The following is a 17,848-nucleotide window of genomic DNA, read 5'->3' as shown; positions in this document are numbered from 1 at the left end:
ATCCATTCAGATGTAACCTTTACAGATCCATCACGTGCCCCTTTATACTAGGTTTTCTGACCATGGTTAATAAGCAGTCCAGACATTTCTTCCTACATAGAAGACGTCACCTTATTTACACTGTCAGCAGCGTAAGAGTTGTCATAGTTAGACGACCTCATAGGGACAATGACACATAGGTCCTTTAGGTGAAAAACACACAAAAGAGAGATAATCCAGAGACATTTCAATGAAAAGAAAATGCGGGTAGTAACAGTGATGTTCGTGGCCGGCCTCATCCTGCCAGACGTGTCACTGGCCTCATCCTCACAAAATGTCATCGTCTTTCCCGCCGTGATCTGTAAGCATGACGTCCTCCCAGGGGAAAGAGAGAAAACAAAAAGGCAGAAAGCTGGGTAAAGCCAATTCTCCAGAGCGAGAGGCCGCTTAGAGGAGCCGCTCCGTCCCTGAATAATTCACCAGGCGGGAGGGACGCGGCTGTGGGGCCGCTGCTGCCGTCGCTGTTGTTTTTTGTTTGTTTTATCATTTTGATTCAGAGATGAAATAAACCCTTTAAGCCTTTAAAGAGTCGGATTCACAACACAGGAGCCTTTGTGGGCTTCTTCTTTTTGTCTCAGAACAATTTAGAAGCTTTGCCTTTCATGTTCATTATGGAAATGTAGACGGTATAATACGTTCTATATATTTATACGCATTTTATTTTTATAATGTTTCAGAGCTTTGGCTATAAGATACAAACACAACAGTTCCTGGCTGGGAGTCACGCCTGCGGCCATCTTTACCACCACGGGGAAATAAAATTAACCAGCATAATGTGTCTTTGTAAGGAACTACAGTCGTTCGGTGTCTTTTTTTTTTTTTTTTTTTTCCTTTTTAAACAAAAATCACATTGATGTGAACTGCTAGAGAACGTTCCGGCGCCCCTTAGTGGTTCAGAACCAAAAGCTATTGAATAAAGTTGCCTTCCATGTCGGCTTCTCCTGCCTCCAGTCGGTGTTATTGTTGCACATTCCTGGAAGTTTTAAGTTCCCCCCTCCCCTTACACATAGATTCCTCCGACCTGCACAAAAACAGGAAGAGCAACCAAGCCCTTTAAACAGCCTGAGCCTGTAGCATCGGATTACAGCAGCCGCAGCCAGAGGGAACAGCTGATCCCAAACTACAAGTCACCGGATTCATTTATCAACACCCCGACCCACCACCAAAGCCTTGCTGTATGTCGCCAATTTTATATATAGAAATATATATATATAATTCTCAACCAACACTAAGAATAACACAACAAGTGGAAAACACGGCCCATGGCAGCCGAGACGCCTCTGGTCACCATCATTATAGGCAGAGAGGCGGCTTCTGAGACCATCCCGGATCCCGTCAGCCCTGTCTATAATCCTGTTATTGAACGGCCACCCAGCTGTATTATCCCTGGTGTTATGTGGCCGCTGTACACATTGATGGATATGGAGGATGTAACATTTGCTTGTGCGTCTCGTAGAATCTCAGCACACCATACGGGTTTACAGCCCACGTCCAGGCCGCATCCACCGATCCAATGTGCTCTGTTTACTCACAACATTGCCTTTGTTTGATCACTACAATGCCTGGTGTGGCGGCATCTCTGGAGAGAGGAGGAATCCCTCCCCGGGCCATGTCTCCAGCCTCATAAAGGCCTTCCCGTAACAATGGAGGTGACTGATCATTTACTTTGCAGCACTGAAAATCTAAAGAGAAAACAAATGCCGGCGAGGAGCGCGGTGAAAGGAAAGGTCTACTGCAATGTTTGCCCAACAAATATTTACACCTTCACATTTGCTTGACCAACAGCTGTGAAAACGACAAAGTGCCGTCCCCCCTCCCCGGCCAGGAGATCGGGGGCTGCACCTGGACCAAGAGAAATTAGACGTGTGACTCCTGATAGATAGAAGTTATGTGGAGGAATTCTGCTGCGTCCTCCATCTTCTTATCTCCTCTTCCTGCAGCCAGAGACATCTCTGTGCAGCTGTAGTTATACCCAGTGACCCCTGAATGTCGCCACTTGCCCCGCTTATCTACTGGGACACAATGGACAGCTCGGCTTATTAACCCTTACTGGGACTAGACAGGAAAGAGAAACTGGAAATGCACAGTCCTGGAATCAATGGGCGGCTGCGAGCTCCTCATCACATCCATAGATTTACAATCGACAAACAGCCGGATCTCCCGGCACCGACTAAGCACTCTCATAGACTACAAGCATTGTGCTGCCATAACCTCACATCAGCCGCGTGTAGATCATGACAAGACAATAAAATCTCTGCTCTCTCCAGCTCCAGATCAATACTGATCCAAGAACTCCATTCCCAGCAGTGACATTAACAAGCAGTGGACGACACTTTTACGGCTTCTATACGTCCATGTACCGACTAGAGCCCGTACTCTCGCCCCCTAAATACAAGAGTAACGGGATAGAGCACCCCCCCCCCGCCCAAGTTGTGTACCAGGTGGAGAGCCGCCACTACCCCCCCCCCCCCAAAACAGGCCTCCGCCACTAACAACCCCCAACCCCCCCCCCCCCACACACACACACACACCAGGCCGGCCGCCACTGACACCCACCGGGCCGACCGCCACTAACCCCCCGCACCGGGCCGGCCGCCACTAACCCCCCCACCGGGCCGGCCGCCACTAACCCCCCCACCCACCGGGCCGGCCGCCACTAACCCCCCCCCCCCGGGCCCGCCGCCACTAACCCCCCCCCTCACCGGGCCCGCCGCCACTAACCCCCCCCCCTCACCGGGCCCGCCGCCACTAACCCCCCCACCCCCACCGGGCCCGCCGCCACTAACCCCCCCACCCCCACCGGGCCCGCCGCCACTAACCCCCCCACCCCCCCCGGGCCCGCCGCCACTAACCCCCCCACCCCCACCGGGCCCGCCGCCACTAACCCCCCCACCCCCACCGGGCCCGCCGCCACTAACCCCCCCACCCCCACCGGGCCCGCCGCCACTAACCCCCCCACCCCCACCGGGCCCGCCGCCACTAACCCCCCCCCCCCCACCGGGCCCGCCGCCACTAACCCCCCCACCCCCACCGGGCCCGCCGCCACTAACCCCCCCACCCCCACCGGGCCCGCCGCCACTAACCCCCCCACCCCTACCGGGCCCGCCGCCACTAACCCCCCCACCCCTACCGGGCCCGCCGCCACTAACCCCCCCACCCCCACCGGGCCCGCCGCCACTAACCCCCCCACCCCCACCGGGCCCGCCGCCACTAACCCCCCCACCCCCACCGGGCCCGCCGCCACTAACCTCCCCACCCCCACCGGGCCCGCCGCCACTAACCCCCCCACCCCCACCGGGCCCGCCGCCACTAACCCCCCCACCCCCACCGGGCCCGCCGCCACTAACCCCCCCACCCCCACCGGGCCCGCCGCCACTAACCCCCCCACCCCCACCGGGCCCACCGCTATATCTGCAACAACATGCCTGAGCCAAATATATGCGTCCAGAACCCCAATCATAGAGCAGCCATAGATGCACCCTGCCAATATGTGCTCCAGGCTTAGTTATGGCATCCAAGGGGGCTCAGCCATGGCCACAGTCCTGAAGGTGCTGGCTTATCTGTAAAATAATCCTGGATTAGGAGATTCCTGATAGAGCTCCCTCATCCTGGGAATAGATACAGCTCTGACATGTAATACCCGGCATGAGAGTCATCTATGTACAGAGGCCCCTGATCCCTCTATATAGAGATCACTGCAGCCCCACACAGGACCCTCTCTCCTTTATATACAGGCCGGTATATAGAACACCCGCTACCTACATAGAGGTCCCCAGTACAGAGTGCCCCCTTCCTAGGTATATAGAGGTCCCCAGTATAGAGTGCCCCCTTCCTAGGTATATAGAGGTCCCCAGTATAGAGTGCCCCCTTCCTAGGTATATAGAGGTCCCCAGTATAGAGTGCCCCCTTCCTAGGTATATAGAGGTCCCCAGTATAGAGTGCCCCCTCTCCCTGTGTATATACAGACCCCAGTACAGAGTGCCCCCTTCCTAGGTATATAGAGGCCCCAGTATAGAGTGCTCATTTCCCTGTGTATATACAGACCCCAGTATACAGGGCCCCCTCTCCCTATGTATATGTAGACCCCAGTATACAGGGCCCCTTCTCTATGTATATACAGACCCCAGTATACAGTGCCCCCTCTCCCTGTGTATATACAGGCCCCCAGTATACAGTGCCCCCTCTCTCTATGTATATACAGACCCCCAGTATACAGTGCCCCCTCTCCCTATGTATATACAGACCCCCAGTATACAGTGCCCCCTCTCCCTATGTATATGTAGACCCCCAGTATACAGTGCCCCTTCTCCCTGTGTATATACAGGCCCCCAGTATAGAGTGCCCCCTCTCCCTGTGTATATACAGGCCCCAGTATACAGTGCCCCCTCTCCCTGTGTATATACAGGCCCCCAGTATACAGTGCCCCCTCTCCCTGTGTATATACAGGCCCCAGTATACAGTGCCCCCTCTCCCTAAGTGTATATACATAACCCAGTATACAGTGCCCCCTCTCCCTGTGTATATACAGGCCCCCAGTATAGAGTGCCCCCTCTCCCTGTGTATATACAGGCCCCAGTATACAGTGCCCCCTCTCCCTGTGTATATACAGGCCCCCAGTATACAGTGCCCCCTCTCCCTGTGTATATACAGGCCCCAGTATACAGTGCCCCCTCTCCCTAAGTGTATATACATAACCCAGTATACAGGGCCCCCTCTCCCTGTGTATATACAGGCCCCAGTATACAGTGCCCCCTCTCCCTGTGTATATACAGGCCCCAGTATACAGTGCCCCTCTCCCTGTGTATATACAGACCCCAGTATACAGTGCCCCCTCTCCCTATGTATATACAGGCCCCAGTATACAGTACCCCTCCCCCATGTACATATAGAGCCCCCCCCCCCCCAGGCACCAGATAGCACCACATTCCAGCAGGTCACATGGCGGCACACTGGCAGGGGCTGCACAGGGAGGGGGGGGGCTATCCAAGGGAAACCAAACTCTGCCAGACTGTCCGACCATCTGATGCCAGGCTGGAGGAGACTAGCTGGTAGTACTGCCCCCAGAGCTGAACTCCCTCCCTCAGGGGAGAGGGGGCTGCTACAACTTGTGGGTGAAGTGTCAGTAACCAGTGTCCCCCAGTATAATACCCCCACCAGTAATCTCATAAAGTAACCCACACACACCAGTAACCTCATACAGAAACCAGCCCCACCAATACATTACCCCCACCAATAACCCCCCCCCCCCCCCCCCGTTATCCTCACACAGTAACCAGTACCCCCCTCCATACTCCCTCACACAGTAACCAGTACCCCCCCCCCCAGTTATCCTCACACAGTAACCAGTGCCCCCCCCAGTTATCCTCACACAGTAACCAGTACCCCCCCCAGCTATCCTCACACAGTAACCAGTGCCCCCCCAGCTATCCTCACACAGTAACCAGTGCCCCCCCAGCTATCCTCACACAGTAACCAGTACCCCCCCCAGTTATCCTCACACAGTAACCAGTACCCCCCCCAGCTATCCTCACACAGTAACCAGTGCCCCCCCAGCTATCCTCACACAGTAACCAGTGCCCCCAGCTATCCTCACACAGTAACCAGTGCCCCCAGCTATCCTCACACAGTAACCAGTGCCCCCCCAGCTATCCTCACACAGTAACCAGTGCCCCCAGCTATCCTCACACAGTAACCAGTGCCCCCAGCTATCCTCACACAGTAACCAGTGCCCCCCCAGCTATCCTCACACAGTAACCAGTGCCCCCAGCTATCCTCACACAGTAACCAGTGCCCCCAGTTATCCTCACACAGTAACCAGTGCCCCCAGCTATCCTCACACAGTAACCAGTGCCCCCAGCTATCCTCACACAGTAACCAGTGCCCCCAGTTATCCTCACACAGTAACCAGTGCGCCCCCAGCTATCCTCACACAGTAACCAGTGCCCCCAGTTATCCTCACACAGTAACCAGTACCCCCCCCAGTAACCAGTGCCCCCCCAGCTATCCTCACACAGTAACCAGTGCCCCCAGCTATCCTCACACAGTAACCAGTGCCCCCCCAGCTATCCTCACACAGTAACCAGTGCCCCCAGCTATCCTCACACAGTAACCAGTACCCCCCCCAGTAACCAGTGCCCCCCCCCAGCTATCCTCACACAGTAACCAGTGCCCCCAGCTATCCTCACACAGTAACCAGTGCCCCCAGTTATCCTCACACAGTAACCAGTACCCCCCCCCCAGTAACCAGTGCCCCCAGCTATCCTCACACAGTAACCAGTGCCCCCAGTTATCCTCACACAGTAACCAGTGCGCCCCCAGCTATCCTCACACAGTAACCAGTGCGCCCCCAGCTATCCTCACACAGTAACCAGTGCCCCCAGCTATCCTCACACAGTAACCAGTGCCCCCAGCTATCCTCACACAGTAACCAGTGCCCCCAGTTATCCTCACACAGTAACCAGTGCCCCCAGCTATCCTCACACAGTAACCAGTGCCCCCAGTTATCCTCACACAGTAACCAGTGCCCCCAGTTATCCTCACACAGTAACCAGTACCCCCCCCCCCCCAGTAACCAGTGCCCCCAGCCATCCTCACACAGTAACCAGTGCCCCCAGTTATCCTCACACAGTAACCAGTACCCCCCCCCCCCCAGTAACCAGTGCCCCCAGCTATCCTCACACAGTAACCTCAGGCACATGGCTCCCCGTACCTTCGTCCAGCAGCCGCTCCAGGTGGTTGAAGATCCCGCAGAAGTTGGGCAGGCTGCTCATCAGCTTCTTGTCGTTCATCAGCTGCATCAGGTAGTCGGGGGTCGGCTTGGGCTTCTCCTTTGTTTCCATTTCCCCCACCATCATCCCCCGGAGCGCAGGACCCTGTGAGGAGAACGAGACCGAACAAGAGCGAAACTTCAGCGGCGCTTTCCCTCCGTCAGCCCCCGGGTGTCCACACACACAACGGCGATCACATGAAAGAGCGGGGTGCCAGGGGGACGGGAGCGCTCCCCTCCGGGTGATAGGGCGGTGGTAGGGTCCCCTGCGGGTGGTAGGGCAGTGGTAGGGTCCCCTGCGGGTGGTACGGTCCCCTGCGGGTGATAGGGCGGTGGTAGGGTCCCCTGCGGGTGGTACGGTCCGCTCCGGGTGATAGGGCAGTGGTACAGTCTCCCCGGCTCCCGCGCTGCGGACAGATATGAGGGCTCTGGTCTCCTCACACGGGCTCCGGGCTCGGCTCGCTGTCTGCTCTCCTCCGCCTCCTGCCGCCGCCGCCGCTCGGCTCCCGCCTTTCCCGATACGTCTTCTCGTCCCCTGTGTGTACAGGTCCCTATAGCCGGCTCTCAGGCTGCGCTCTGTCTGCCGCTTCTTCTCTATAGGAGTTTGCTTCAGTTCAGGCAGCAGAGAGGAAGAGGCGGCGGGGCGGAGAGTGCAGGGGATAGGAGGAGAGCGGAGGGAGGGAGCCGGGCGGAGTCACCGGCGGAGGGAGGGGGAGCTGAGGCGGAGTCACCGGCGGAGGGAGGGGGAGCCGAGCGTGGTGACAGGGAGAGGAGGCGGAGTCACCGGCGGAGGGAGGGGGAGCCGAGCGTGGTGACAAGGAGAGGAGGCGGAATCACCGGCGGAGGGAGGGGGAGCCGAGCGTGGTGACAAGGAGAGGAGGCGGAGCCACCGGCGGAGGGAGCTGTACATGGAGGGGCGGAGCCACTGCCTGAGGGAGCTATACATGGAGGGGCGGAGCCACTGGCTGAGGGAGCTGTACATGGAGGGGCGGAGCCACTGCCTGAGGGAGCTATACATGGAGGGGCGGAGCCACTGGCTGAGGGAGCTGTACATGGAGGGTGGAGCCACTGGCTGAGGGAGCTGTACATGGAGGGTGGAGCCACTGGCTGAGGGAGCTGTACAAGGTGATGGGGGGGAGGGGCTGAAAGAGAGGGAGCTGTACAAGGTGATGGGGGGGAGGGGCGGAGCCACTGGTGGAGGGAGGGGGAGCCAAGCATGGTGATCAGGAGAGGAGGCGGAGCCACTGGCAGACCTGTGGTTTGGGTGCCCTGGACAGTGCTGTAACCTGTGGTCGGGGTGACATGGACAGAGGTGGCAGCAGAGAGCACTGTGTCACACTAGAAAGAATACACCACTTCCTGCTGGGCATACAGCAGCTGATAAGTACTGGATGACTGGAGATTTTTTAATAGAAGTAAATTACAAATCTATATAACTTTCTAACCAGTAGATTTGAAATAGAAAGACTTTTGCCAGAGTACCCCTTTTAAATGTGTGTGTCTGCATGTAGCAGAGCTACTGGTGTATGGTAATGTGACAGAGGTGTGTGTGTGTGTCTGTATGTAGCAGAGCTGCTGGTGTATGGTAATGTGACAGAGGTGTGTGTGTGTGTGTGTGTGTGTGTCTGTATGTAGCAGAGCTATTGGTGTATGGTAATGTGACAGAGGTGTGTGTGTGTATGTAGCAGAGCTATTGGTGTATGGTAATGTGACAGAGGTGTGTGTGTGTATGTAGCAGAGCTACTGGTGTATGGTAATGTGACAGAGGTGTGTGTGTGTATGTAGCAGAGCTATTGGTGTATGGTAATGTGACAGGTGTGTGTGTCTGTATGTAGCAGAGCTATTGGTGTATGGTAATGTGACAGGTGTGTGTGTCTGTATGTAGCAGAGCTATTGGTGTATGGTAATGTGACAGAGGTGTGGGTGTGTGTGTGTGTGTATGTAGCAGAGCTATTGGTGTATGGTAATGTGACAGAGGTGTGTGTGTGTATGTAGCAGAGCTATTGGTGTATGGTAATGTGACAGAGGTGTGTGTGTCTGTATGTAGCAGAGCTATTGGTGTATGGTAATGTGACAGAGGTGTGGGTGTCTGTATGTAGCAGAGCTATTGGTGTATGGTAATGTGACAGGTGTGTGTGTGTGTGTGTGTGTGTGTGTGTGTGTGTATGTAGCAGAGCTATTGGTGTATGGTAATGTGACAGAGATGTGTGTGTGTGTCTGTATGTAGCAGAGCTATTGGTGTATGGTAATGTGACAGGTGTGTGTGTGTGTGTGTGTGTCTGTATGTAGCAGAGCTATTGGTGTATGGTAATGTGACAGAGGTGTGTGTGTGTGTGTCTGTATGTAGCAGAGCTATTGGTGTATGGTAATGTGACAGAGGTGTGTGTGTCTGTATGTAGCAGAGCTATTGGTGTATGGTAATGTGACAGAGATGTGTGTGTGTGTGTGTGTGTCTGTATGTAGCAGAGCTATTGGTGTATGGTAATGTGACAGGTGTGTGTGTGTGTGTGGGTGTGTGTGTCTGTATGTAGCAGAGCTATTGGTGTATGGTAATGTGACAGAGGTGTGTGTGTGTGTGTGTCTGTATGTAGCAGAGCTATTGGTGTATGGTAATGTGACAGAGGTGTGTGTGTGTGTGTGTCTGTATGTAGCAGAGCTATTGGTGTATGGTAATGTGACAGAGGTGTGTGTGTCTGTATATAGCAGAGCTATTGGTGTATGGTAATGTGACAGAGGTGTGTGTGTGTATGTAGCAGAGCTATTGGTGTATGGTAATGTGACAGGTGTGTGTGTGTATGTAGCAGAGCTATTGGTGTATGGTAATGTGACAGGTGTGTGTGTGTGTGTGTCTGTATGTAGCAGAACTATTGGTGTATGGTAATGTGACAGAGGTGTGTGTGTGTGTCTGTATGTAGCAGAGCTATTGGTGTATGGTAATGTGACAGAGGTGTGTGTGTGTGTCTGTATGTAGCAGAGCTATTGGTGTATGGTAATGTGACAGAGGTGTGTGTGTGTATGTAGCAGAGCTATTGGTGTATGGTAATGTGACAGGTGTGTGTGTGTGTATGTAGCAGAGCTATTGGTGTATGGTAATGTGACAGGTGTGTGTGTCTGTATGTAGCAGAGCTATTGGTGTATGGTAATGTGACAGGTGTGTGTGTCTGTATGTAGCAGAGCTATTGGTGTATGGTAATGTGACAGAGGTGTGGGTGTCTGTATGTAGCAGAGCTATTGGTGTATGGTAATGTGACAGGTGTGTGTGTGTGTGTGTGTGTGTGTATGTAGCAGAGCTACTGGTGTATGGTAATGTGACAGAGGTGTGTGTGTCTGTATGTAGCAGAGCTATTGGTGTATGGTAATGTGACAGAGATGTGTGTGTGTGTGTGTCTGTATGTAGCAGAGCTATTGGTGTATGGTAATGTGACAGGTGTGTGTGTGTGTGTGTGTGTGTCTGTATGTAGCAGAGCTATTGGTGTATGGTAATGTGACAGAGGTGTGTGTGTGTGTCTGTATGTAGCAGAGCTATTGGTGTATGGTAATGTGACAGAGGTGTGTGTGTGTGTCTGTATGTAGCAGAGCTGCTGGTGTATGGTAATGTGACAGAGGTGTGTGTGTGTGTCTGTATGTAGCAGAGCTGCTGGTGTATGGTAATGTGACAGAGGTGTGTGTGTGTGTGTGTGTGTGTGTGTGTCTGTATGTAGCAGAGCTATTGGTGTATGGTAATGTGACAGAGGTGTGTGTGTGTATGTAGCAGAGCTATTGGTGTATGGTAATGTGACAGAGGTGTGTGTGTGTATGTAGCAGAGCTACTGGTGTATGGTAATGTGACAGAGGTGTGTGTGTGTATGTAGCAGAGCTATTGGTGTATGGTAATGTGACAGGTGTGTGTGTCTGTATGTAGCAGAGCTATTGGTGTATGGTAATGTGACAGGTGTGTGTGTCTGTATGTAGCAGAGCTATTGGTGTATGGTAATGTGACAGAGGTGTGGGTGTGTGTGTGTGTGTATGTAGCAGAGCTATTGGTGTATGGTAATGTGACAGAGGTGTGTCTGTGTATGTAGCAGAGCTATTGGTGTATGGTAATGTGACAGAGGTGTGTGTGTCTGTATGTAGCAGAGCTATTGGTGTATGGTAATGTGACAGAGGTGTGGGTGTCTGTATGTAGCAGAGCTATTGGTGTATGGTAATGTGACAGGTGTGTGTGTGTGTGTGTGTGTGTGTATGTAGCAGAGCTATTGGTGTATGGTAATGTGACAGAGATGTGTGTGTGTGTCTGTATGTAGCAGAGCTATTGGTGTATGGTAATGTGACAGGTGTGTGTGTGTGTGTGTGTGTGTGTCTGTATGTAGCAGAGCTATTGGTGTATGGTAATGTGACAGAGGTGTGTGTGTGTGTGTCTGTATGTAGCAGAGCTATTGGTGTATGGTAATGTGACAGAGGTGTGTGTGTCTGTATGTAGCAGAGCTATTGGTGTATGGTAATGTGACAGAGATGTGTGTGTGTGTGTGTGTGTCTGTATGTAGCAGAGCTATTGGTGTATGGTAATGTGACAGGTGTGTGTGTGTGTGTCTGTATGTAGCAGAGCTATTGGTGTATGGTAATGTGACAGAGGTGTGTGTGTGTGTGTGTCTGTATGTAGCAGAGCTATTGGTGTATGGTAATGTGACAGAGGTGTGTGTGTGTGTGTCTGTATATAGCAGAGCTATTGATGTATGGTAATGTGACAGAGGTGTGGGTGTCTGTATGTAGCAGAGCTATTGGTGTATGGTAATGTGACAGAGGTGTGTGTGTCTGTATATAGCAGAGCTATTGGTGTATGGTAATGTGACAGAGGTGTGTGTGTGTATGTAGCAGAGCTATTGGTGTATGGTAATGTGACAGGTGTGTGTGTGTATGTAGCAGAGCTATTGGTGTATGGTAATGTGACAGGTGTGTGTGTGTGTGTGTCTGTATGTAGCAGAACTATTGGTGTATGGTAATGTGACAGAGGTGTGTGTGTGTGTCTGTATGTAGCAGAGCTATTGGTGTATGGTAATGTGACAGAGGTGTGTGTGTGTGTCTGTATGTAGCAGAGCTATTGGTGTATGGTAATGTGACAGAGGTGTGTGTGTGTATGTAGCAGAGCTATTGGTGTATGGTAATGTGACAGGTGTGTGTGTGTGTATGTAGCAGAGCTATTGGTGTATGGTAATGTGACAGGTGTGTGTGTCTGTATGTAGCAGAGCTATTGGTGTATGGTAATGTGACAGGTGTGTGTGTCTGTATGTAGCAGAGCTATTGGTGTATGGTAATGTGACAGAGGTGTGGGTGTCTGTATGTAGCAGAGCTATTGGTGTATGGTAATGTGACAGGTGTGTGTGTGTGTGTGTGTGTGTATGTAGCAGAGCTACTGGTGTATGGTAATGTGACAGAGGTGTGTGTGTCTGTATGTAGCAGAGCTATTGGTGTATGGTAATGTGACAGAGATGTGTGTGTGTGTGTGTCTGTATGTAGCAGAGCTATTGGTGTATGGTAATGTGACAGGTGTGTGTGTGTGTGTGTGTGTGTGTCTGTATGTAGCAGAGCTATTGGTGTATGGTAATGTGACAGAGGTGTGTGTGTGTGTCTGTATGTAGCAGAGCTATTGGTGTATGGTAATGTGACAGAGGTGTGTGTGTCTGTATGTAGCAGAGCTATTGGTGTATGGTAATGTGACAGAGATGTGTGTGTGTGTGTGTGTGTGTCTGTATGTAGCAGAGCTATTGATGTATGGTAATGTGACAGAGGTGTGTGTGTGTGTGTGTCTGTATGTAGCAGAGCTATTGGTGTATGGTAATGTGACAGAGGTGTGTGTGTGTGTGTGTCTGTATGTAGCAGAGCTATTGGTGTATGGTAATGTGACAGAGGTGTGTGTGTGTGTGTCTGTATATAGCAGAGCTATTGGTGTATGGTAATGTGACAGGTGTGTGTGTCTGTATATAGCAGAGCTATTGATGTATGGTAATGTGACAGAGGTGTGGGTGTCTGTATGTAGCAGAGCTATTGGTGTATGGTAATGTGACAGAGGTGTGTGTGTCTGTATATAGCAGAGCTATTGGTGTATGGTAATGTGACAGGTGTGTGTGTGTGTGTATGTAGCAGAGCTATTGGTGTATGGTAATGTGACAGAGGTGTGTGTGTCTGTATATAGCAGAGCTATTGGTGTATGGTAATGTGACAGAGGTGTGTGTGTGTATGTAGCAGAGCTATTGGTGTATGGTAATGTGACAGAGGTGTGTGTGTGTATGTAGCAGAGCTATTGGTGTATGGTAATGTGACAGGTGTGTGTGTGTGTGTCTGTATGTAGCAGAGCTATTGGTGTATGGTAATGTGACAGAGGTGTGTGTGTCTGTATGTAGCAGAGCTATTGGTGTATGGTAATGTGACAGGTGTGTGTGTGTCTGTATGTAGCAGAGCTATTGGTGTATGGTAATGTGACAGAGATGTGTGTGTGTGTGTGTGTGTGTCTGTATGTAGCAGAGCTATTGGTGTATGGTAATGTGACAGAGGTGTGTGTGTGTGTGTGTCTGTATGTAGCAGAGCTATTGGTGTATGGTAATGTGACAGAGATGTGTGTGTGTGTGTGTGTGTGTCTGTATGTAGCAGAGCTATTGGTGTATGGTAATGTGACAGAGATGTGTGTGTGTGTGTGTGTGTGTCTGTATATAGCAGAGCTATTGATGTATGGTAATGTGACAGAGGTGTGGGTGTCTGTATGTAGCAGAGCTATTGGTGTATGGTAATGTGACAGAGGTGTGTGTGTCTGTATATAGCAGAGCTATTGGTGTATGGTAATGTGACAGGTGTGTGTGTGTGTATGTAGCAGAGCTATTGGTGTATGGTAATGTGACAGAGGTGTGTGTGTCTGTATATAGCAGAGCTATTGGTGTATGGTAATGTGACAGAGGTGTGTGTGTGTATGTAGCAGAGCTATTGGTGTATGGTAATGTGACAGAGGTGTGTGTGTGTATGTAGCAGAGCTATTGGTGTATGGTAATGTGACAGGTGTGTGTGTGTGTGTCTGTATGTAGCAGAGCTATTGGTGTATGGTAATGTGACAGAGGTGTGTGTGTCTGTATGTAGCAGAGCTATTGGTGTATGGTAATGTGACAGGTGTGTGTGTGTCTGTATGTAGCAGAGCTATTGGTGTATGGTAATGTGACAGAGATGTGTGTGTGTGTGTGTGTGTGTGTGTCTGTATGTAGCAGAGCTATTGGTGTATGGTAATGTGACAGAGGTGTGTGTGTGTGTGTGTCTGTATGTAGCAGAGCTATTGGTGTATGGTAATGTGACAGAGATGTGTGTGTGTGTGTGTGTGTGTCTGTATGTAGCAGAGCTATTGGTGTATGGTAATGTGACAGAGATGTGTGTGTGTGTGTGTGTGTGTCTGTATGTAGCAGAGCTATTGGTGTATGGTAATGTGACAGAGGTGTGTGTGTGTGTATGTAGCAGAGCTATTGGTGTATGGTAATGTGACAGGTGTGTGTGTCTGTATGTAGCAGAGCTATTGGTGTATGGTAATGTGACAGGTGTGTGTGTCTGTATGTAGCAGAGCTATTGGTGTATGGTAATGTGACAGAGGTGTGGGTGTCTGTATGTAGCAGAGCTATTGGTGTATGGTAATGTGACAGGTGTGTGTGTGTGTGTGTGTGTGTGTATGTAGCAGAGCTACTGGTGTATGGTAATGTGACAGAGGTGTGTGTGTCTGTATGTAGCAGAGCTATTGGTGTATGGTAATGTGACAGAGATGTGTGTGTGTGTGTGTCTGTATGTAGCAGAGCTATTGGTGTATGGTAATGTGACAGGTGTGTGTGTGTGTGTGTGTGTGTGTCTGTATGTAGCAGAGCTATTGGTGTATGGTAATGTGACAGAGGTGTGTGTGTCTGTATGTAGCAGAGCTATTGGTGTATGGTAATGTGACAGAGATGTGTGTGTGTGTGTGTGTGTGTGTGTCTGTATGTAGCAGAGCTATTGATGTATGGTAATGTGACAGAGGTGTGTGTGTGTGTGTGTCTGTATGTAGCAGAGCTATTGGTGTATGGTAATGTGACAGAGGTGTGTGTGTGTGTGTGTCTGTATGTAGCAGAGCTATTGGTGTATGGTAATGTGACAGAGGTGTGTGTGTGTGTGTGTCTGTATATAGCAGAGCTATTGGTGTATGGTAATGTGACAGGTGTGTGTGTCTGTATATAGCAGAGCTATTGATGTATGGTAATGTGACAGAGGTGTGGGTGTCTGTATGTAGCAGAGCTATTGGTGTATGGTAATGTGACAGAGGTGTGTGTGTCTGTATATAGCAGAGCTATTGGTGTATGGTAATGTGACAGGTGTGTGTGTGTGTATGTAGCAGAGCTATTGGTGTATGGTAATGTGACAGAGGTGTGTGTGTCTGTATATAGCAGAGCTATTGGTGTATGGTAATGTGACAGAGGTGTGTGTGTGTATGTAGCAGAGCTATTGGTGTATGGTAATGTGACAGAGGTGTGTGTGTGTATGTAGCAGAGCTATTGGTGTATGGTAATGTGACAGGTGTGTGTGTGTGTGTCTGTATGTAGCAGAGCTATTGGTGTATGGTAATGTGACAGAGGTGTGTGTGTCTGTATGTAGCAGAGCTATTGGTGTATGGTAATGTGACAGGTGTGTGTGTGTCTGTATGTAGCAGAGCTATTGGTGTATGGTAATGTGACAGAGATGTGTGTGTGTGTCTGTATGTAGCAGAGCTATTGGTGTATGGTAATGTGACAGAGGTGTGTGTGTGTGTGTGTCTGTATGTAGCAGAGCTATTGGTGTATGGTAATGTGACAGAGATGTGTGTGTGTGTGTGTGTGTGTCTGTATGTAGCAGAGCTATTGGTGTATGGTAATGTGACAGAGATGTGTGTGTGTGTGTGTGTGTCTGTATATAGCAGAGCTATTGATGTATGGTAATGTGACAGAGGTGTGGGTGTCTGTATGTAGCAGAGCTATTGGTGTATGGTAATGTGACAGAGGTGTGTGTGTCTGTATATAGCAGAGCTATTGGTGTATGGTAATGTGACAGGTGTGTGTGTGTGTATGTAGCAGAGCTATTGGTGTATGGTAATGTGACAGAGGTGTGTGTGTCTGTATATAGCAGAGCTATTGGTGTATGGTAATGTGACAGAGGTGTGTGTGTGTATGTAGCAGAGCTATTGGTGTATGGTAATGTGACAGAGGTGTGTGTGTGTATGTAGCAGAGCTATTGGTGTATGGTAATGTGACAGGTGTGTGTGTGTGTGTCTGTATGTAGCAGAGCTATTGGTGTATGGTAATGTGACAGAGGTGTGTGTGTCTGTATGTAGCAGAGCTATTGGTGTATGGTAATGTGACAGGTGTGTGTGTGTCTGTATGTAGCAGAGCTATTGGTGTATGGTAATGTGACAGAGATGTGTGTGTGTGTGTGTGTGTGTGTGTCTGTATGTAGCAGAGCTATTGGTGTATGGTAATGTGACAGAGGTGTGTGTGTGTGTGTGTCTGTATGTAGCAGAGCTATTGGTGTATGGTAATGTGACAGAGATGTGTGTGTGTGTGTGTGTGTGTGTCTGTATGTAGCAGAGCTATTGGTGTATGGTAATGTGACAGAGATGTGTGTGTGTGTGTGTGTGTGTCTGTATGTAGCAGAGCTATTGGTGTATGGTAATGTGACAGGTGTGTGTGTCTCTCTGGGTATGTTTATGTAGCTGTGTTGAATGTTAAATGTTGACGTTTAAATTAACCCTTTTCTGCACATTGCCGTACAGGTGGTGCTGGTGGGGGGGGGGGGGGGGTCTCTAAAGCTGTAAAAACCAAATGTAAATCACATAAAAAAAGAAAGTGGTATATCTGGAGACGCAAGGCACACCAACCAAGATAGAAGTATATATATATATCCTTATTAGAAAAATCACATATAACAAGAACACAAGTCCCAATTTAAAAACACATCCTCCCACTATAGAAACCAAATCAATACAATCAGTCCCAAGAGCCACCAACCTGCTACCAATGTCCTCCTATCCCACTATGTCTTCATCAGGAGTGCAGGTAAGGGGGTACAGTAGGGGGGGGGTCACAACGTGACCCCTCTTTATACCAGGTGACGCTGTCTGCTATCGGTAACTGGAGGCCGCCATTAGCAGCAGTCACTGAGCGATTGAGCGATCCTCGGTGCCGGCTACTTAACCATTTAAATGCTGCTGTCAAAACTGAGAGTGCCATTTAAATACACTGTGTGCAGAATTATTAGGCAAATTAGTATTTTAATCACATCCTCATGTAATCACATACATGTTGTCGTACTCCAAGCTGTATAGGTGTGAAAGTCAACCACCAATTAAGTAAACCAGGTGATGTGCATCTCTGTAATGAGGAGGGGTGTGGTCTAATGACATCATCACCCCATAAAAGGTGTGCTTAATTATTAGGCACCTTCCTTTCCTTTGGCAAAATGGGTCAGAAGAGAGATTTGACGGACTCTGAAAAGTCAAGAATTATGAGAAGTCTTGCAAATGGATGCTACAGTCTTGAAATTGCCAAACTTTTGAAGCGTGATCACTGAACAATCAAGGGCTTCATGGCAAATAGCCACCAGGGTCGCAAGAAGTGCGTGGGAAAAAAAGGCGCAAAATAACTGCCCATAAATTGAGGAAAGTCAAGCGTGAAGCTGCCAATGTGCCATTAGCCACTAGTTTTGCCCTATTTCAGAGCTGCAACGTTAGTGGAGAATCAAAAAGCACAACGTGTCCGATACTCAGGGACGTGGCCAAGGTAAGAAGGATGAAAAACAAGAAACATAAGATAAAACGTCAAGACTGGGCCAAGAAATATCTTAAGAGTGATTTTTCTACGGTTTTATGGACTGATGAAATGAGAGTGATTCTTGATGGACCAGATAGATGGGCCCGAAGCTGGATCAGTAAAGGGCAGAGAGCTCCACTCTGACTCAGACTCCAGGAAGGTGGAGGTGGGGTACTGGTATGGGCTGCTATCATCAAAGATCGACTTGTGGGACCTTTTTGGGTTGAGGGTG

General features: G+C 50.2%; 1 protein-coding gene across 5 annotated transcripts in view; it reads right to left on the bottom strand.

The window, feature by feature from the left end:
• Positions 1 to 7,616, bottom strand: part of QKI (QKI, KH domain containing RNA binding) — a 119,695-nt gene extending 112,079 nt beyond the window's left edge. For 2 of the 5 annotated variants that reach the window (XM_069974374.1, XM_069974376.1), the window contains exon 1: positions 6,749 to 7,462. In XM_069974374.1, the coding sequence (XP_069830475.1) occupies positions 6,749 to 6,893 (145 nt within the window). In that variant the 5' untranslated portion in view covers positions 6,894 to 7,462. Of the gene's footprint in view, positions 1 to 6,748 lie in introns of all 5 variants that reach the window. The other 3 variants (XR_011363594.1, XR_011363593.1, XM_069974375.1) reach the window with 3 other exon arrangements.
• Positions 7,617 to 17,848: the final 10,232 nt, after the last annotated feature.

This window comes from Dendropsophus ebraccatus, chromosome 6 (assembly GCF_027789765.1).
Source record: "Dendropsophus ebraccatus isolate aDenEbr1 chromosome 6, aDenEbr1.pat, whole genome shotgun sequence".
NCBI classification, from domain to species: domain Eukaryota; kingdom Metazoa; phylum Chordata; class Amphibia; order Anura; family Hylidae; genus Dendropsophus; species Dendropsophus ebraccatus.
Note: the sequence above shows the minus strand (reverse complement) of the source record. Positions and strands in the feature narration are given on the sequence as shown.